At 42.8% G+C, this 22,539-nt stretch overlaps 2 protein-coding genes across 2 annotated transcripts; both read right to left on the bottom strand.

The window, feature by feature from the left end:
- Nucleotides 1–23: 23 nt before the first annotated feature.
- Nucleotides 24–2,598, bottom strand: LOC118292011 (cytochrome c-a). Its single transcript, XM_035620627.2, has 3 exons — nucleotides 2,437–2,598; nucleotides 1,890–2,067; nucleotides 24–641 (listed from the first exon to the last, which is right to left on the bottom strand). Exons 2-3 carry the CDS (start codon nucleotides 2,056–2,058, stop codon nucleotides 496–498), a joined length of 315 nt encoding a protein of 104 aa, XP_035476520.1. The 5' UTR covers nucleotides 2,059–2,067; nucleotides 2,437–2,598; the 3' UTR covers nucleotides 24–495.
- A 4,181-nt stretch (nucleotides 2,599–6,779) lies between these two features.
- npvf (neuropeptide VF precursor) lies at nucleotides 6,780–8,041 on the bottom strand. Its single transcript, XM_035620625.2, has 2 exons — nucleotides 7,853–8,041; nucleotides 6,780–7,281 (listed from the first exon to the last, which is right to left on the bottom strand). The coding sequence occupies exons 1-2, from the start codon at nucleotides 8,012–8,014 to the stop codon at nucleotides 6,928–6,930; spliced, it is 516 nt and encodes a 171-aa protein (XP_035476518.2). The 5' UTR covers nucleotides 8,015–8,041; the 3' UTR covers nucleotides 6,780–6,927.
- Between the last annotated feature and the right edge of the window lie 14,498 nt (nucleotides 8,042–22,539).

Here is a 22,539-nt window from a genome sequence, read left to right as displayed (position 1 = left end):
TGGAAAGGACAGACCCAATGGAATATTTGACCAAATTAGTATGTATTTGTCACATCTGCTTCCTCAAGTCAAGGTCAATGCATTGTCTAGAAAAGTAATGGCAGAGTAAAACAGTAAAAAAAAGAGAAAACATTACAAAGATACAAAAATAACATGGTCCCTTATTCAACAGCAGAATATGTTTGACAGTAAATGACAAATCTATCACACCTTGCTGGTCTTATGTCAATAACAATCAAAGAACAAAGTATTCAGAAAGTATATTGGTGCAAAGAATTCTCATTTCAAAATGAGATTTTACAACAATAAAAGTCGGATAAAATCAACTAGTCTGTCCAGCACCATTCAACACAAACACGCAGAAAAAAACACATTAACAGAAACATACCCAGCAGGTAGTAAAGTGGCAAAAAATGCAAAGTGCGTGAAACCCCGTAAAAAAAACCCTCAGTGTAACGCATCTGTCCACGGCCTGTTTGTTCTACATGTCACTTATTAGGAGGTGGCGTCCTTTAGATAAGCTATGATATCCTTTCTTTCCGTTTTCTTTCTGATGCCACTGAAGATCATCTTGGTACCAGGAATGTACTTCTTTGGGTTCTGTAGGTAGACATTGAGCGTTTCCTCGTCCCATATAATTCCTAAAAGAACAAACACACACATTTAAAGGTTCACATTCTCACACACGTTGGAGCTGTGTTTATTTTTTAATGCTTGACGCCAGAGAGAAGAAGTCTCAGTCACTGCTGTCCTGCATGTTCAGACCTGCTGCTCCGACTGTCGGGTATAGAAGATTCAAAAAACGAGCTAGTGTGCTGCACTGCATTTTACTGCACATACTTGAGTATTTAGATGGTATATCATTTACATGGTATATTCATTGGATGAAGAAAATGCAGTACTAATAGGTATGGCATATGTAAACCATACAAATTAATATTGATATCTGCATACAACTGACACTTACAACTGAATTGTAGTTTCTGATCAGTGGCATCGGAAATGATGGTTTACTGGTTTTGATATCTCAATTTTCTATGACAACAGAGAGTAAAAACTTTTTTCTAATTTAAGTCTTGAAGTTTTATGGTTCTGTTGTTACCTGCATTTCAAAAAAAAAAAAGGAAACCGTCCATGAGGGAACTTTTCCTTCTTTAGGTCCCAAGTTAGAATTAGACCTTAAATATATAGGCCCTTAAATCAACAGTTCCCTGTCTGTCTCGGAGAACGCTGGGACAATACCAATAAGATCAAACTATCCTGGTCCGCTATTGCAGTTGCTATAGAAACCGAGGTCATAAGGACATTATTGACTGATTCTAGGGAGGAAATAAATTGTTATTTAAATTAAACTGTTAACTTATACATGTTCATGCCTCTTCTGTGTAAATGACTATTTGTGGTCTTCCATCACAAGTTAACCGGCTCATCAAACGTCCATCACAAGAGCAAGAACAAAACAAATAAACAACTGCTGCCAAATCTGAAAATATAGTGGACAGTGCGTAGCAAAGCGTCGGTGAGGGTCCTGACAATCTGAAACTTCTCAAGGTCCCCAAACTCTCGGGTCAGCACAGTTAAAGCCTCTAAAGCAGCTTTGCCTCCTATTTGTAATGCCCGATTCCTAAATATGTGACTCTTGCTGTCATTCAGAATCTAGAGCAATCTGACCTGACTGAGTTCACCTAAAACACAAATCGATCTCTTGAGATGAAGTCTCCTCCGTGCTATTCAAGGGACAGAAGAGAGAGACCACATCTGGAGCCTGTGCTCTATGTTCTTTCTTATTTGCCTGTCATTGCTTTAGCGGCATCTAGATCAAAAATCAAAAAAGAGAAAGAAGAAAAAACAACCAATCGGTCAGTGGACAACTTCGCAGGGATCCCTACCTTTGTTAATGTTGGCCTGTGTGTAGGAGAAGCCAGGTGCCTGACCTGTCTTCCTCCCAAACAGGCCCCACAGGTTGGGTCCCACCTTGTGGCGCCCTTTCTCTTCCACTGTGTGACACTGGGAACACTTCTGGACAAACGCCTTCTTCCCTTTCTTGATGTCCCCCATAACCAACAGCTGCACAGGAGGCAAGAAAAGTTACACTCAGTCAAGCACAGCGAGTGCACAACAATACATACTCAAATACCCGTGGGAGTAACCGTGAGACACAACCCAGGACGCAAAGCAGCATGTTTGTATTTTGTGGCGTAGAGCGAGGTGTTTTTACCAGCGGAAAAAAAAATCTCTGTCACGTCTAAAACAGACATCCCATTCTACTGAAAATTCCAAGGAGGAAGCCCCGCAGCCTACAGTGTAATTCAACACAGACAGACAGAGGCTACATGAGGACAAAGTCACAGTGTTTTCATCTGAGGAAGACGGTGAGGAACGCAACACACGCACATGGGTAAAACAACCAAAGACACACTTCACTCTATACCTTACCCGGTTTGTGTAGCTCCAGGTAGAAGTTTCCTCTCCTTCCCAAAGTCGAGCTTCTCAGATTTCTTCCTTGTTTGTCTGAGACGTGACCGACTATTAAAGCTCAGAGCAACTTAATCAGGTTTCTGGAGGGAGGAGTTGAGTCCGAGTTGAAAAAACACATTGCGCAACTCAGGGAGCGCAGAGCCGTGTGTGTGGGTCGCACCCTTCTCCACAGGCAGGTATGAGGTATGTCAATTATATTATGAGAAGAAAAAAAATAAGACAGTCATAGCTATAATAAGATTTTTTACTTGTCAGCTCTAGGGTATTGTAAGGACAGTATCAGCATGGGCTGAGGAGCTTGTGCAGAAATGAGTGAAAGTATTGAGGATTGAAGCAGTACAGCAGATAGTTTATTGTCATTGAGATCTGTAGCAGAATGAAAATGCATCATATCCATCATATTTGAAGCAGATGACAATAAACACGGTGCATAACATTCTGCATTTGTGCAAATGGATGGCGCCGACCTTGTCAGTGACGCATCTATAAGTACCGCAGCGGCTGCCCATGTCATGAATCACACCTTTGCTTTTTCATGCTTTGGCTTGTCTAAATGTGTGTTGTGAAAAAAAGGCCTGTGAGATTCTTCTCTGTTATTTTGTCATTATGTCATATTCAGAGCAACACAAAATCACAAATTTCCTGATTTATCTCCTTAAAATCAGTTTTTCGGTCATCCTGTGGAATGTAGCATTTGGAAATCTAATATACTGATTGTGATACAATGAAGGAGATTTTTTTTCCCCTAGTATTTTTATTGTTTGTAAAACAAGAGATGTACAATGTCTCACAAGTTGTAATATGGTTACATTTCTTTTTGCGACAATGTACAATGTTACAAGAATTGTGGCATTTTAACAATTAACATTTTTATATTTTTAGAATTTTTTGGTTGATCCTCTAAGAAAGTATTTAACTTTTTCAATTTTTAAAAACATCATCATATCAGAAAGCCACACTGATGCCTTCAGTGGTAATTGGGATTTCCATTCCAAGAGTATTCCCTTCCATCAGAGTTGCAAAAGCAATAACATTTTTCTTGCTAATGGCAATCGCAGTGTCATTACCTCTTACTCCAAATATAGCCATTAAAGGGCTAGGTTGTAGATCTAGGCCAAAAGCCACATTCAAAATCCCAAATATTGATTTCCAAAACTCTCCCAACTTGGAGAACGACCAAAACATATGAGCTAAGTCTGCGTTGGTGGCTCTACAGCGATCACACGTCTCATCTAGTTCAGGGTATATTTTGGCAAGTCTGACCTTAATATAGTGAGTACGGTGGAGAACTTTGAATTGAATCAGATTCAGACGTACACAAGAAGAGGTTCCATTCACACAGCTGAGAACTCTAACCCATGTCTCATCCGAAATGACTGTCCCTAACTCTTCTTCCCATTTTGTCTTGATGTTGTCTGTTGATACACTGCTTGACGACATAATTGAATTATATAAATTAGAGATTTTGCCCTTTAAAGTTAAGGGAGTCTTTAGTATGACATCCAAGTTTGAACTTTCAGGTAATTGAGGAAACAATGGGTTGTACGTCTGAATAAAGTGACGGATCTGAAGATATCGGAAAAAAATGGATTAAGGAATAGAGTGGGTTTTTTTGGCCAAATCTGTGAAAGTAGGAAAAATATTATCTATGAAAAAATCCTTGCATGTAGTAAGACTCATAGTGTCCCATTGTATGAATGTGACATTGAGTTTGGCGACTGGAAAAAGGTGGTTACTACATATGGGACTTAGCATAGAAAGGTCAGACAATTTAAATGTTTGCCTAAACTGTATCCAAATTCTTAGTGTTGAACGCACTACCAGGCTTGAGGAAAACTGTGATGGGGAGAGAGGAAGTTTTGTTGTTAACAGTGCAGGAAGTGATGACAGATTATAAAAAAGCTTTGCCTCCTCACTGCACCAACCCGTGTCTGGGGCCTGAAACCAGTAAATTATTTTTTGCAGATTCGCTGCCCAAAAATAAACCCTGAAATTTGGAAGTGCAAGCCCACCCCCTTTCCTTGGCCTTTCAAGCAATGTTTTACGAAGTCTTGAAGATTTACCTCCCCATATAAAACTTGAGAGTAGCGCATCAATTGAACGGAAGAAGGATTTTGGAAGGAAAACTGGGATACTTTGAAACAAATATAAAAATCTAGGCAACACATTCATTTTGAAGCAGTTGAATTTTCCAGCTAAAGAAAGGTAAATAGCACTCCATCTCTGGAGGTCAGCTTTTAGTTTCTCCATAACAGGTGTGAAGTTGGCTTTAAACAAATCAGCAAAAGAAGGGGTGATATTTATTCCTAAATACTTAAAACCAGTGTGTGATATACAATATGCTTTTGGAGATGAATACAATAGATGAACCCAAGACATAAATTTCGGACCAAACCCAAACTTACCCAGTACAGTAAAAAGATACTCCCACTCTACTCTGTCGAATGCCTTCTCCGCGTCTAGGGAGACCACCAACTCAGGTCCCCCCCCCCAGACGCCGGAGAATGCACCACATTCAGGAGTCTACGAATGTTAATGAATGAGTGACGGCCTCTCACAACAGCGGTTTGATCATTTGAACTGATATCTGATACTATGGTGTTTATTCGAGAGGCCAGAATTTTCGACAGTATCTTAATGTCCACGTTCAGCAAAGAAATAGGCCTATAAGAGCTGCAATCCACCGGATCTTTTCCCGGCTTCAGTAAGACTGTAATGAGAGCCTCTGTGAGGCTCTGTGGGAGAGTTTTTAAGAGTTTTTTTAATTAGAGTTTTTTGTTTAAGGACATTAAAGCAATTTTGAAACAAAGCCGTAAATGCTGTCTGATATGACAACTGTGAGCCATTTATCTGTGATGTTTTTTTGTGTTTGTTTTTTAACATTTTAGCAGTGTAAAATGTATAGAACAATGCCCCGTTGTGTTGTACATGCCAATATCCACTCCTGTATAAAAATGGACGTAGAAAGTGAAAGCCAATGCCCAAGTGCCTGAAACCTGTATTCTCTGGAACCACCAGCAGAGGGCAACTCCACTGGTTGCTAAAAGAAGAGAGTTTCTATTGAAGTCTATGGGAAAAATGACTCTTACTTCTCACTTGATTTATAACGAAAGTAAACATTCTCCTGGGGACTTTATGGTCTCAATCTCTGTTTCAAGTCCCCTTCAATACAGTATGACGTTCATTTGAATTTTTATTTTTTTTTAATAAATTATGGTTCCATTTAGAGTAAATTAGATGAGAAAGCACCGGAGCGTGGATACAACGTGATTGACAGCTAGTACCGCCCAATGGTCGCAGGTCACAGGTGTAGGTGTACGTGCAGTGGACGAGCTCTCATCAGGTCCCCACCCCCTCCAAATACGGTAACTTCTGGTTTTTAAAAAAAGATGGCGCTGGCCATAATGCTCACCTGGAGGCTTCAAAACGGCAGTTTAAAAACCAATGGGTGACGTCACGGCGGGGTGCCACTTGGTGTTATTAAAAACAGAAACTCGTCATTGCTTTTCTCGCGCAGGATTACTGCTTAATGCCACCCAGCCCCCTGAAGCTCAATGAACATCTGGCTCATCTGGATGGATCGTGGATGGACAGCTCGTCGCAGTCAGAGATGTGGTCCTGATGGGAGTTCTCCCTGGGCACTGGTATGTTCTGTATATTGACCTCTCACAGTGGCCGAAAGTGTATTCTGCTCGGTGTTGTTCTCCCTCTAGTGGCGCATCACTGTAGTGCACAAGCCCTGCTCAAGGCCCTATATTCCTTTCATGGCAGTTACAGAACGTGATGCACTGCCACATTTTATCACTCTTTATGAAGTTAAAGCTGTGATACTAGAGCTGCAACAGTTAATCCATTAGTAATCGATTACTAAATTAATCGCCAACTATTTTGATAATCGACTAATCGGTTCCAGTAGTTTTTATGAAAAAAAAAAAATCTAAATTCTCTGATTCCAGCTTCTTAATTGTGAATATTTTCTGGTTTTGGGAGACACGGTCAACATTTTTCACCATTTCATGACATTTAATGTAACCAAACAACTAATCGCTTCATCGAGAAAATAATCAACAGATTAATCGATTATGAAAATAATCGTTAGTTGCAGCCCTATGTGATACACTTGTTCGCCTTTGAGAACACACGCAGGAACGCACGCACGCACGCACGCACGCACGGGCGCACACACACACATACACAGACAGTAATCAATGTAGAATTTCCAAGATTTATTGAGAATATTTCCTTTACATTATATTAATTGAAATATATGCTATGATGTATTTTCATGATGCATTGTTTTTAATCACATTACGTAAGAGACACTAGAATTATATTCACATCAATTCAACCAAGCCTTACTATATTTACAGTGTTTCATTGGTTTTCTTCTTGACGGTCAGTGTAGCGCCGAAAACATCCTCCATGACTAGAAAACGAAACAAAAAAAAACTATTCACTGGCTAGAGTTTTGAGAAGGCTCCAGTAAAGACCGTTTCTCCCAAATCTGTGACGCAGCTCTGGGTTCGGTGCTTCTCGCACTTCGGGACACCCTGCAGCACACAGTCGGTTCACTGCCCTGGATCGTCCAAACCTCTGCGGCATGTTGGGGGAGTTCGGCGCCTTGTCATCGTCAGGGTCTTTCTCTCTACCAAAGCGCATGGGCATGTTGACGTGCATGTGGATGGGCTTGGCGGTGGGCGCGTAGAGCTTGATGATGGTCGGGAGGCTGATTTTGCTGATGGCCGGGGTCACGTGCATGTTGAGGCTCCCGAGATCCAAGCTCCGGTGGCTTTCACTTTTTGTCTGAAAAGGGAGACCTGTTGTTTAATCTCGACAGTTTAGGTACTGTGGATAAACATTTCACTATTCATTTATCGTTGTGTGTATAAAACATTTTCGTGATCAGTTATTTGTTGTGTGCATGAGAAAAGAAAATCACCGTAATGGTTATAGAAGCGTAACACAGCTCCAAGGAGGACGTGTCATTCAGATACAGAAAACAGTGTGATCGAAAGAAGTTTCTCCCGGTAATTATAGACATGATACCTAAGAAATAGTCCAAAAATCTATTAATCTGGGATCTGACAAATATGAAAGTGCCAATGATATTTTCTGGGCAAAAATTGCAATGAATGTTGATAGGAGATAGAACGGTCATCAACTACTGACTAATAGCTTATTATCTTACATGACAAAGAAAAATATAAATTGCTGACTTAGATATATATGTTTTAAATAGCTACGGTAAGCAATTAATAAATAAACGAATAAATAAAGCAACTGATTGTTTCAGCTCTTAAGGAAAACCTGGTAATATAAATCAAGCGGCCACAGAGAATAAACATTTGAGTCTGATGTATTGAACCGCTCTTACTTGTTGGTGTGGCTGTCTCCTCACAGCGTGTCTTCCGTCGTCTCTGCTCAGCAAAGTTTTATCGCGGTGCATTGATTTCCCATAGACCCGAAGGTCAGACGCCGCTGCCCCTCCGAGACCTCCCTGCATCAGGAGCGCTGACAGAAACACAGTGGTCAACATGTTAAGAGCGGCCGACAGCGGGACACATATCCCCTATTTCCTGCTGACCACACCGTCCCCTTGCTATTAAAGACCCCCGAAAACATACGTCACCTGTGCATGTTTGATGGAGACACCTACACCCAGGCATGTGCACAAAAATGGCACAAAAACAACGCACATACATCAGCCTCAGCTGGGGCGAATGCCTGACACGGTAATCATCCAGCTCTGAAGAATATATTTGAAAACAGTATGTGTGCGCTAATTGGGCTGCCGAATGAATGCTGATCAGTCAGGGTTGTTGTTTTTTTTTTTAATTATAGAAGGAACAAGAGGAGAGAATCGGGAAACTAAACCAAGAACAGGTGCTCAATGGAAAACAGCACGTGATGGAAACAGTGAATGGCACAAGCATTCATGTTCGACACGCGTCAGAAAAAATGTTGTTTTTCTCTTTAATGTAACCACAACTAATTAAATCCACGTTGCTTATGTCGGTTAGCAGCAAATCCCCGTCTACACTAATGAGCTGGGACGTTTTTAAAGGATTAAGAGACAGCAAGAGCAGCGGTGTTGAGAGCTCCGAAAGCGACAGTTTCACACTTTGATGTTTTTGCAGTCTTTCATTCAGGTCCTCACTTCCTCATTTCCTTTTCATTTGAAACATGCATTGGAGCTGATGTGCAGTGACTTTATTTAGTGCTTACCCAATGAGGATTTATCACTGTGCTCTTGGATGGTGCCAAAGAAAGGCCACAGTGCACGGATGATTTGCGGTGGTTGCAATTGGGAAGTTTTCCAGAGGAACACAATGTAGACCTCATGGGCTGTGAAGGCGAATGTACTGTAAATATCAGATCTGCCCCAAAGAAAAATACCCCGGATGTTTTGGAGATTAAAAAAAGTCAAAATTCTCTGATTTCAGAAATGAATATGACCAAACAACTAATCGATTATTCGAGAAAATAATCAACAGATTAATCGATTAAGAAAATAATCGTTAGTTGCAGGCCTAGAGTCAACATTTCTGTCATTGTTAGCAAATTCCACGAAAGAACAAAACTGTATATGCATTAACTCATTAATTCTCAATTTTCTAAAGCCATTCACTCCCATAAAGACCAAATCTTTAGAGATTGATCACAAACATATAGATTAAAATGCCTACATTTCTGCCAAGGGAGACAATAAAGGCTCATCTAATCTAATCTAATCTAATCTAATCTAATCTAATCTAATCTAAAACTGTTGGGAAATATAGTTTTATAAATGTTAAGCAGACAGGAGTAAATAATCTATTGCGATCTGCTTAGCTATTTTGTGGATTTACAGGATCTACTGTCATAATCTAATCTGTCAAAGGGTATATACTTTTGTGAAGCGCTAACCAAATGATATATTCTTCACACAATACTCGAATTTGCTCATATTCTCTCTTACAGTGTTTTTTGTTGTTGTAATTTTAGGATAAAACCCTTTGGAAAAAGCATAAGACAAAGTAAGTTCTCCTCCTCTCTGTTTGTTTTACCATGTTTTCATATTGTGCAGCTACTGCATCTAGCAACCGTTGGAGAGTTCAGCTCTGACAAGTATTTGCAACACAGGAGCGGGGATGACGTCGGCCACCATTCCTGTATTCGATAGGTGCCGCCGGTGTATTTAGATTCACTAATGACTCACCGGAGCTGCTGTCCTAAGGTGGACAGAATGTGAGGAATGCCCGGTGTGAGACACAGGGCGGTGATGACAGCCCTCAGGGAACTTTAATTTGATCCATGCGTCACGACCCTGACATTGTTGCCATTTGCCGCGTTGCCGCGTCCATGTCCCGCCTCTGTGCGCGGAAAGCATTTTAGCGCGCAATGCATCTGGTTTTCAGTGATTCAGTATTAAGCGGAAGATGTTTTTTTATGATTATGGTTTCAGTCTATCTTTCTGGATGATCACCTCCCACCTCTCCTCAGCCCTTCTCTCCGTGCTCTCCCTCTCTGACCCTGGCCCCAGCTCGCCGGCTATGGGGTCTGGGATTTACGATCCTGTCTCCGACACTTATCCAGAGTCTTATCCACAGAGGGCTTCCCTACACTTCAAGCTTTCCCTTTGTTCTTTCACCAAGCGCCCTGAGCACTCCTGCAAAGACCTTGTTCTCTGCCAGTGTAATTCTCTCTGCTTAATGTTTTTAATGTGCATCCCTCGCCACCCCGGCGGCCTTTTCATCTTTCCACTTTCCTGCTTTTGGCCTCCTCTCTCTCTCCCCTCCTCTTTTCCCTCCACATAGTTCACTTGCTTGAAAACAGACTGTGTCTTCCTGACTGAAATATAGCCCCGCAGGTTTGATTTAATACACAAGCGGCCATCCATAAATAATAATGTGTTTTGGAATAATGTTGCATCCATGTTTCATATACTTGTATATTTTGTATAGTAGACATGCGGACTGTCCTGAAATGCTCATCCGTCTGCCTCATAAATTACCTTTTTTGTGGACTCCAGGAAAAGTAATCCCCTGGGAAAACTGACAGAGGCAAAAATAGATACAGGTTGAGCCCAAAAAAAGACGCAAAGGGACAGAAACAGGAAGCAGAGCAAAAGAGTCGACGATGACACGGTTGATCCTCCTCTGTCTCTTTGTGTCTGGGATCTGGCAGCGGGCCCAGAATTCCTCTTCAGGACTGGGACACCCTCAGATTCCCCGGATGATTTGTGAGAATGTGCTGTTATCCCCCTGTTGAGCAGATTTATGTCCAGTTTTATCTTCCCCCTCACTTAGACATCAGCCGGGTCATCATCACAACACTTTACATGCCCGTACACTCAGCAAGGAGACACATTCATCAAACCCTCATGACGGGTTATAGTTTTATCAATGATCAAATCCATTTCTTCGGCATCACTGCATTATGATGTATGGGAAGACGTTCTGACGCCGGGCAGACAGACACACAGGTCTTGTACTATAGTGCTGTATGTGTGGTCGGTGCAATTCTGAGTTGTATTGTTGTGGTTGTGGCAAATGATGATGGCTCCAGGGATCTCTCGTGACCACATCCAATAATAAAAATGAAAAAAGTCTCAGAATAAAAACTTGGAGCTTATGGAGGGTCCAGGAGACAGAAGTTGGACCCGACAAGACGCAGGACTTTTATGTCTTTCCACAGAAAGACAGAAATAGTTTAATGTTAAAGTATTTAACCTGACACACGTTCAGAGGCCTGAGCAGTTTTGGGGCTATGAGCAGAATCTGACAGCTTCCACACTGAAATCTGCTCAGGAAGAGGTAATAAACTATCTGGGTTAGTTTCCTTCTGATGACAGGCAGTAAAACTTTAGAAAAACAGGATGAGACATGATATTACTTAAAAGACCAGGCTGGAAAGATTCCTCAAGAAAAGACAAAAAACACACCCATATACGACCTCACCTCAAAGCGTTTTAGATAGTACTCCAATTAAGCACGAGGATATTTTTTTCCTAGTTTCTTTCATGTTCTTATCTGATAACATTGATTTCTTATTTGCTGGTTCGAAGCCTGAGGGCCCTCAGCAGGCAACGTTTATTTAGCCTGTGCCTCGGTACAACTGTACATGTACATATTACAGATTTCTTTACCCATACTGAGCAACATCATAAGATAATCCGATCATGAAATAGTCCTTTATTCGTCCCACAATGGGGACATTTGGAATAATTTTACATCAGTAATGCCTTTCTCTAATTAGATTTAGTACATAAATTTGGCCAAGATGTATTAAGTATGAAGAGCCAATACCTTTGGACCAAAGGAAGATCCTTACTCCTTTTGAAAGTATTAAAGTAAAGTAAAGTCAGTATTCATTTTCACAGGCTTTGAATAACTAACATTTTCATTTCTAAATGTGGGTAAACAACAGTAAATATAATTACTGACAAGACTTGCTTAGTTTTTCTTCTTCTTCTTTTTTTGTTCTTATTCATATTTAAGATTTCTCTGTGACTGTTGGGTAGTTTCCTTATGAAACCACCAGATGGCACTCTAGGTTTGAATGATCAAATCCAGAGTTTACATATGTAGTAATTGATGAGATTCTATACGACCTGCTTGTTTATTTTTTATCTAGTTAACTACATTTTCTCAATATAGCAATTTAGTCGTTATTATGGGGTTCTTTGGATGACATTGTTTATTTTGTGTAGTGTTGAGTGCAGAGCAGTGGGAGTCATCAGGCGGCGTGGAGCACATGCAGAGTGGTGGACTCCACCAGGTGGCGCTCTAACACACCCGTTCCCCGTTCGCAGGGGAGGAGGAGCCCTTGAGAAGAGGCGGAGAGACAGAGGAGGAGGTGCGTCCTACAGAGGAGAAGGAGTGTCCTCAAAAAAGAGGGAGGGGTTTTCAGGGCTGATAACGGGGGGAGGCGACAAAAGCACCGACCAATCAGGCCCGAGTAAGAATTCACCAATCAGAGATGCGGGCGAAAAACCAGGAGAGGCAGTCAGGAAGCTGAGCGAATGACCCTTGATGAGAGAGAGAGAGAAGGGGAGGGCCCCCTTAGAGAGGAGTGTGTGTGTTTGTGTGTGTGTGTGTGTGCGAGTGTGTGCGAGCGTGTGTGTGTGTGTGTGTGTGTGTGTGTGTGTGTGAGCGTGTGTGAGAAAAGTGTTGGGTTGGTTGAAAAATATGCCACAGCATATGATTTATCCTATATGTTGTTTTTATGTAGTATATTACCATTCCCAAACACAATTGCTAATGGTCTGTCCGAGTGTAAAGAGATAAACAGCTTGATGATGGAGAAGATGAGAATTGGAGTTTTAGCAGTTTTATTCAGCACAAAGCCAAAAATACACAGATTAAATAAATACAGAGGTGAGAATGAGAAGATGTGTTACTGGTAAACAGAAGTGAGTAAAATATGGAGAAAAATTCAATAGAATTTGTCTGATAAATGGTTGGTAACACCCCCCCCCCCCAAGAAAAAAAGAAAAAAGCAGAAACCAACAACACAAGTCGTGGTCATTTTGCTGTCTTCCTTTCTCCTACATGATTTGAATGTTTACATGGTCATTTATCTGTTAAGTGAGTTTCACGATCCTTGGGCCGTGGAAACCGTTAAAAGGCCCGGTGCATAAATTCTAAAGACGCTGGTGTCAGTAAAAAAATAAGCATCATTTACTTCACTCTAGTTTTTAATGGTTTTGTAAACAGAGTTTGTGTAGTTGCTGTGATGGGAGGGGGCGACGCTGGGAAGAGGAAGAAAGGAGCAGAAAATAAAGTTCTGGGGTATAGAGGCGCTTTCCCTCTGTGTTTCTCCTGACCTCTAGGGCTTCTCTCTAAAGACCAGTTTGGCTGCTGTTCAGAGGGTTAGAGGAGGTCGAAGGTCATTTTAGACACCCACACGGAGAGCTACACGGCAACCTTCAACCCCTCCCCACCACGCAGCTGAACCCTGCACAGCGCCTAAAGCAAAGCAGGGAGAGACGGAAGAGAGACACATAGTTTTTTTTCTCTCTTTCCCAAGCCACTTGTAATTTGCCACGTGGAAAAAGTCGGACTCAACTTAAAGTATTTTTTCAGGAACACGTGTCCCCTCTCGAACCGTAATGACAGAGATGCAACTGCTCAGCATTATCGCTAATTGAATACATGAGACTTTTCGTACAAAGATAGGAGGCATGTGCTGCCCTGATTTATTTACTGCCTTATACTGAGTGTTGGAGACGAAGGAGGTTAGGCAGAAACAGCAATAGGAGGAAATACCAGAATGTGGTTTCAAAGTATTCAAAGTTCTTTATTTTGATAATTTCACAGCACTATGTTTACCTGCAGTGAAAAAGAGACGTGGATTTCTGACTCGGCCTTTGAAAACCCTTCAATGGCCTGAAAGCAGAGATTGACTTTTATTATGAGAAAACTGTATTGTTATTTCACGAACACGGTGTGCAGGACTTTATATAAGAAAAAAAATCTTGCATACTTTGAACATAAAGAGCTTCGAACACTGAAATTACATATGAGCAGATTGTGCAGTTTGGTTTTATTTGTACTCGGTGCACGAACTGTGTCTAAATTAAGATATTGCAATGACGCCAAATTTGAAACTGTATTTTGTGCTGTGGCTCGAGTTACACGAGAGTGTATGTAATTATTCAATATGTACTGCATGTCCTGTAGTGGTGGAAGAAGCAAACACCGCCATTAATTAAATCAAAGCAGACAACTCTCTTAAAATCCTCCACTCAAAAAAACCATCTTAAATACAACTTTTGAAGTGCACTTAACAGTAGCTGTGTAACAGTTACAGCACGAACACTCGTGTTTCACTTCCAGGAAGCTTTCAACCTCTGATGCGTTAACTTCCATAAATAAGGAGCATAAAGTAGTCATGCTATATTAAATGCGCTGTTGTGCTGTTTTGCTGGTGTGTAGATATACAGGGTTAGGGGTTAGGGTTATACAGATATACAGTACTGTACATAATCTTTTTCTCTTAGTGCTGTTCTGTTAGATATTTGAAAGATTAAAAAGATATCTAAAATCATCATGTTGGATTTCTTTGATAACATTTTCATATAAAACAATGAATAGGGTTGATTGTGAGAAGAAATAATCTTCTGAAGCGTCTATCCTATTCCAAAAAGTTAACGAGAAATTGCATTTCATAAGTTGTGGCTTTTAAAGAAATAGTTAAGACAAAGCATGATCTCTGAAGACAACCTTTCCCGTTTTGTGCCCACAGAGTTTGGAAGGTAGATTCGTCCAAATCCAAAAGCCTCTCAGAGGCCGGCTTAACAGGGTTGCCCTGTGCTGATGATTATTGAGGGCTTTTACATTATTATTCATCCCTTCGACTGTAGCAGTGAGACATATCAGAGAAAGAGAATAGACAAAGAGAACAAAAAGGACGTTCTTAACCTGTCTGTTTGCAAAGTGAAATGATTTCTGATGAGCCTAATTGATTTGATCCACATACTTTATGACAGAGCTGCTGCTGTTTCCAAGCCGGCTGAACGACCATGCTTCATTCATTAGTTTAAATTCACAACAAACTGTGTCCATGGAAACCCAATGATTACATCTTAATTCGTATCTATTTTTTGATAGATTCAATAATCACATTAATTAAATTTTTTGGTGAATTATCATTCTGTAATCCTTCGCCATGACCAAAGGCAATCCCTCAGCCTCCTCTTTTTTTTTTTAAAGGGAAACAAGCAAATTGCTTTGAAACCGAAGAGAAAAGGTATTCAGTTTGACGAAACAGAACGGAGATGGGCACATGCGCTTCAAAACAGCACTCAAGTGCGACACTATGCGTATTGAGTTTCTCTCTGCACACATGCACATGCTCAGCGTTGGAGATGTGTGTGTGTGTGTGTGTGTGTGTGTGTGTGTGTGTGTGAGTAAAATACTGTTATCCTCTGATGGTTTGTGATGGTTCTGCTGTAAAAGCATCCCAACTTCTACCCCTCATTTCCCACCTCCCTTTTCCCACTCTCTTCTCATGCCATTCCCGGCAGCTAGAATTGGAGTATACAGTACGTGTGTATGTGTGCGCGCGTGTGTTGTGTGTGCGTCTCACGCGCACACGGAGGGAACTTGAGCCGGACCAGAGCTTTCAGCACGGCCTGCAGGATCCCCAGGGTTTTGAAAGAAGAGAGGGAGACAGACAGAGAGTCCAATTTGACTTCAGTCGAGGTTTTCACACACACACACACACACACACACACACACACACATACAGTGTAGTGAAGCACTGAGTGGTAGGGACAGCTGTGGGATAGTGACATCATTTTGTGTTGCCGACTGGTGTATTTGATCTGGTCTGAGGGGAAGATTGAAACTGAAACACCAGACTGCTCTCTGGACCCACATCCCCTGCCAGAAAAAACCCTGTCTGTGTGTGTGTGTGTTAGTGTGCTCGTATGCACGGCTGCATATGTGTGTGTGTGTGTGTGTGTGTGTGTGTGTGTGTGTGTGTGTGTGCGCGCGCGCAAAGCTTTAAGAGCCCCAATAAACCCACAACACTGAACAATTTTTACTCTCTCTCCGCCTCTGTTTGCCTCTCGTTGTCTCTCTCCCTCCCTGCCTGCCTGCTGATGGATGTGTTGTATATATTCCTTGTGGTAATCAGATCCTTCTCTTCCAGAGGTTGCTGTAAATACTGGCTGCGTAAGTGCCAGCCTGCCAGGCAGACAGGCTGACTGTCTCTGGCAGGGGTTTTTAGCCAACACTCTGAAGCCTGGCATTGTGCTGCGGGGGCCCCTGAGGCCACGGAGGAACACATGATGCCTCCCTGTGACAAGGTCGACGCACGCTAACGGTGGTGTGTGTGTGTGTATGTGTATTACAGAGCGAGCGGGTCACCCCAGGTCGGTGTTTGCATAGAAGTGAAGATTCATTTGACATCTGACAGTAAATTAGCTGCTACGTGAAAATGAGTGGGGCAGTGAAGTAGTGCACTGACGTGAATTTTTGCGGTTCGGGGAGGATGACACGAGACACACACACACACACACACACACACATGTGCCACAGAATTTGAATGGGACCCACTATGATTTCCCAAAGCCTTCACCACCTAACCCATCCTCCATTGCTTACACACACACACACACACACACACACACACACACACACACACACACACACACACACACACACACACACTCATGCCACATAATTTGAATGGCACCCCTCTGTCCCTCAGCTGATAGATACCTATAGAACCAGATCACCACTATGATTTCCCAAAGCTTTCACCACCTAACCCATCCTCCATTGCTTACACACACACACACACACACACACAAACACACACACACACACACACACACACACACACACACACACACACACACACGCAAAGCCGTTTGTTTTTGTGCATGCCTGTGTGGTTTTCCGACATTAAGCCGGAGAATGGGAAAAAGTGCCTCTTTATGAAGCAAAACAAACAGTCAATACCGAATTCCACAAAAGGAGAACAAAACAACATGTTGAGACAACTGTGCATGAACACACACAGTCACACGCAGAGGGAAGATGCTTTTAGCATCTACTAATGACTAATAAATACCAGGGCCTGACGTTAAGTAGGCCACATGCTGTAGGTTTCACTGCAGGTAGAACAACATAGCGAATAATGGAACATTGCAGTAGAGCCAACAGCATCATAATCATTATAAGACGTTCTGCAGATCTCAAAGATAGCTACATGACTTAGTTTCTCAGATTTTAATCAATGCCGTCATGACTGTGAACCGCATGATAATTTGGCCAAAACAACCCCAAGGTGAACGTATTTGCTCTCAGTCGCATCACATGGTCTTGATCTAGGGGACTTTTTGTCTGAGTTGAAAAGTACATTGCTATGGATGAAATCATAGCAGCTGCCAGGCTTACTTGTCAACACATCTATCTCCGTGACAACTGAGCAAACTCCATCCACTGATCAACGCCATGTGATATGGGTTAAAATTCCCAGAAAGAAGAAGTAACCTCGCAAACGTATGACAATCATCACGTCACAGATGAAGAGAAAAAAATGGGCTAAAACATAATAAAACAACAGGACATTCAAACACAGCAAATACAAAACAACGCTAATATAAAAATATTAACAATTGACAGAAAGTTCTAACGTTACACTCCACGGGAAGAGGACCACACTCGGATCACATTAGGTCTGAAGCGGGCGACTGCCTCTGGGTTTACAGTCGCTGTCGAGACTTTGATCAACAAAATCCACTCTGTGGTTTACTGTAAGTCTGGTTTCTCAGGCGCAGTTAGTCTATAATAATAGTAATAATAAAATAAGCAAAACAATCTTTTTCTATGACCATTCCATCATCATCATCATTATCATATATTTGATGAAGAGCCATACAAATTGCCATATTAACATAACATCATCAGCGACTTTAAACGACCAAAATATCAGATGAGAGAAATAGGACTCTCTAATAATATGCATTTAAAAAAATGTAAGTGTTGAATGATATGTGGATGTGGTGTTGTACGATGGAAATCTATAGTTTGTACTGAATTTCTTGTTGTTTATTGACGAATAAACGCAGACAGACACCTTTGTCACACATTCTTTAGTGTACTTCTTGTCTTGGGCTATTTTTTGATGGTTTGACTCAGAGTAGGCTCCTTAGTTCCAATTGAGATACATTGAAATGCTACGATACAACATGTGATGAATATTATAGAGATATCAAAGTCCATACACTTTGGGGAAAGATCCTGTTCTGTTTCAACATGACAGTGTCCCTATGCAAATAGTGGGACACAGAAAATATGTTTTCTTAATTCTCTGTAGAAGAACTAGGTTGGCCCCAGCTAAATATGGATGGACTGTAATGGTGGCGGTCTACTTCTTCGATTGAGTGTCCACATACTTTTAGCCATATATTTAGGATTTTCTAAAAGTTGGGCTCTACTTTGTTACAAATATTTATATTTATGCTTATGTTGTATTTGCAGTGTTTCTACGCTACCATGCCAATGAAGCTCATTTGAAGTGAACTAAATTGAGACGTTGCAAAATAAGAGACAAAGAGACGGACAGAGTGAGAGAGAGGCTATGAAAAGCGAGCAGTGGGCTACCACCCACTGGAGCAGACAGCGCACACTGTCTCACTCCGCAGAAAGTCAGCATGGACACAAAAGGTACAAAAGCCATCTGGGCTAGGCGGCTACGCTACATCCAGAGACAATAGGCGCTCATTCACGCAGTCCAGCCCAGCCAGGGCCATCTGCTCTTGGTGAGACTGAGTGGGAGAGGGGACCTCCTGTGCCACCGGGACCCCCAGACCCCCGAAAAGCAGAATCATTGGTAGTCTGCAATCAGCATAATATTAGAATCAGGGCATGAAAATATGAATGAAGATGAGCCGCCTCGCAACATGAGACAACGCCACCAGAGGCTGTGACTCAAAACGGGCGTGTGCGGCCTCCCACTTTGGGAACGGGAACACGTGTGGCGTTTCTTCTGTGCAACAATGGTGAAAGGGGAGCAACTGTTACAACAGCAGGGGGGCAAGGACGGCGGAGAGGGATTGTGGACGGACGCAAACGTCTACATACATGCAGCGCGCGGGCACAGATGCGCACAAACTGCAGCATAACGGCGGCCATTCATCATGCCGTGCAAAACCGAACAAAGACAGGCGCAAGAGAAAAGAGACGCCGAGAGTAAAAGCATTTTACTTTAAAAAAAAAAAAGAATCTTGTGTATGTTGCTTCAAAAATGTTACCTCGCATTGTTGACACAGACGTGTGGTACATTGATGGAGATCTCCCCGTGATGAGTCATTACTGTAGCATGGTGAATATTCAAGTTGCCCTCACAAAGTCTGGGATGTGCAGCCGGAGCTTCGAAAGGCACATTGAGGCAGACCCACACTTACACACGATAAGAACACAATCTGTTTATCCGTTGGACTTACTTATCGCACAATGAGTCTCTTTGAAAGAAAACCGATAGAATTTGAATGCTTATGTAGATATATAGATGCTGAGTGTTAAGCCTGTAGTTGCATATCACAGCACACTGGACCATCAGGTCGCGCAAAAAGTCACTGCATCATGACATATACTGTTGGTGCTGTCAAAAGTTGTCGTGTGGCCTGTTTCTGTTTTGAAGAAGCAAGTATTATCTGTGTTTTCGCTATTGCATCGTCTGGTTTTTCTTGATCACATATTTCATTTGGGTAACCAGAGCCAGCGGGTTTTCCTTGAAGCAGCTCTGATTAAAATGTTCACAACAGTCGTGTGAGCGAGGGGTCGCTCATAGTGACAAACCCACAGAGTTTTACGAGCCCCCGACTTTACTGCCGCGGCTCATTCTCACTGATCAGCATCATTTCAGTTTTTCCACTGCAGGCGTCTGTTTTGAGCTAAAAAAAAAAGCAACAAAAACCCCTCTGTTCACTGTCTGCACCGGACCAAATGGCAGGCAGACAAAGTTCGCAGCGAGCAGCTATAGCCACACGTCGAAGACCAAAGGCGCGACAATGCAGCCCAAGATTAACTCATAGACCAACACTTTCCTGTCATCAGCCGCTGTTGTTAAACCGCATCAAACTTGTCAGCGTTTGCTCTCGACGGATTCTCTTAAGTGTCAACGCTGTCGGCTCAAAGCTTTTGTGTGCCCGTTACTTTGCGTCACTGACTCTTTACATTGGGTGATTGTGCAGTCAGGGTAGAACATTTTTTCATGTCTGAGTTTTGAAGTGACTTGAGGAGGATTGTGTAGCTGTATGCGTGAGTGTCGGCGGGTGTGCAACGGCGCGTCTCTCTGATGCCGCTTGTGAGCGTGCGGCTCGAACGCAGACAGGGAAACGTCTGAGCTAACTGAGCGGCGACGTCAGCCGCTGATGAGAGATCCCGCGTGAACATGTATACGCCCTGCGCTAACGAATGGTTTTGTTCTCAGACACGACCAGCGTCTGAAGGTGTGGAACATCCCCCCCCCCCCCCCCCCCCCCCCCCAGCTGCTGACAGACAGTTGTCAGAGGCCTCAGATTAATGAAGGAGTCTCTCAGTCAGCTGATTCCCACAGGGCCGATGCAGCTCAGCACCGGGGCCGGGGGCGACCTCTGACCGGTCAGAGATTGTATGTTAACACGGGGAACTGTGAACCGTCGAACACACGCATCAGCAAATAATTTGCTATTTCTAATACGACACCGGACCCAAAGCTAGAGAAGAAATGGCGTTCCGTCAGTCACAGCAGATCTGCTGATCTTTGTGCCTGTAGTGTTTATGGTGTAGTATATTATTCCAAAAGAAAGAGTAATATCGCATCCTGGACTGCACTGATTGTATTTGTTGTATGATGATGGATCTGCATCATATCTGACTAAGCCTCTGTATCTGTCGCTCTCTCACTCTCTTTCTCTGTTTGTGTTTGTGTGTGTGTGTGTGTGTGTGTGTGTGTGTTAGCGCATACCCGCAGGGTAGAAAGACGTCTGTGACAGGCTTTGACAGGTACGGCATGGTGGCAGACCTCTCAACTGTCAAACAAACAGGCAAACCAAAGGAACCGCAGATAAAGAAACCAGAGATAAAGAGCGCGGACGCAGGGAGAGCGACAGACTGACAGACAAGAACACAGAAATGAATGAAAAACAAAACATTATAGGATAATAAGTTATCCGCACTCACTCCCCATGTCACTCTGCCCTCCATCCCACCTCTCATCTCTTTACCTCCCTTTGCTGTTCGATTTATCACTTGGCCTTCTCGTCTGTCGACACCTGGCCTTCACCTGGACAAACGCTGATATCGCACCACCCAGTTGCTTTACAAAGGCAGATCCAACGCAACACTCAGAGTGTTGCAAACTTGCCTGAGCACGAGGGGCGTTCATCTGCGAGTGCAAAGAGCTGCCACCAAGTATGAACATGCAGTGAGAACATATGCATACGCAAGAGTCGGAGTCAAGAAGAGAATCTGGAAGAAAAAATGGCAAAGAAATTTGGATAAAATCACAGAATTGGCATTCAGGGAAAAGTAATGCAGCGTGCAGGGAGTGGGTGAGAAAGAGATCGAGACCTGTGTGTGTGTGTGTGTGTGTGTGTGTCTTTTGTGCGCGCGCTCTATTTTCTTTAATGAAAGGCAGTCGACGGCTTAGCTGGAGTGTGCTGTCAGGGCCTGTCACCTTGACAACCAGGCCTGTATTTCACTCACTTGCTAAAGAGAGACCGAGAGAGGCCCCTGGCTTCTAACCTCCTGTCAAACCAATGTATACACACACACACACACACACACACACACACACACACGCACACACGCACACACTCTCACACACACACACACATACACACACACTCATCCTCCCCATTCATTTAGCTCACCCATACTCGTGATTCATTTCACAGAGATTACACAACAAGTTTACTCTGGAATCCACCACTGTGTGTGTATGTGAGACTGTAGTAGCTCACCTGGCATGCCAGGCGAAAACAGGTACACAAGGTCATGGGAAACAGCGTGTCCCCTTTTGTGTTTGTGTGTTGTGAGGCGCACAGGTGTGTTTGGCCGTACACCAAAGCACACGAGCGTATTGTCAGCGGAGCTGTTTCCCTACTTCAAATCTGTCACCATAACTCAGCAGAGAGAAGTCGAGATCACAGCGGCAGCCGCGGCTGCCGCGGCAGCGTCGCCACGCACAAAAGACAGGATGGACAGATAAGGGACCCGCGGAAAAGTCGAGGAGTGCGTAATAGCTTGAAAGACGAATGGTCTAATGGACAGATGATTTAAGTGACAGGAGAGATGAGAGATGCTGCCAGATAAATGGACGGATTGACAGACAGAGGGACGGGCACACAAATGAATAAAGGGGCAAGGTGACAAAAAAAAAGAAGGGAGGAAAGACAAATGGAAGCAACGGATAGATCGCCTCTCAGGCAACAGCAGAAAGAAAGACGTTGGGTTTAACTAGTGAGTGATGAAAACAATAACCACCCAATCCGACTGACTGCGTTGAAAGTGATTTTTTATTTTTTTTTACACATTTTACGGCTCAACCCGAGGCCTGAAGTGTCGACAGCTTCCGAAG

The sequence above is a fragment of the Scophthalmus maximus genome, chromosome 22 (genome assembly GCF_022379125.1).
Source record: "Scophthalmus maximus strain ysfricsl-2021 chromosome 22, ASM2237912v1, whole genome shotgun sequence".
Classification (NCBI taxonomy): domain Eukaryota; kingdom Metazoa; phylum Chordata; class Actinopteri; order Pleuronectiformes; family Scophthalmidae; genus Scophthalmus; species Scophthalmus maximus.
The sequence above is the reverse complement of the archived record's forward strand: the minus strand, read 5'-3'. Positions and strand labels throughout refer to the sequence as shown.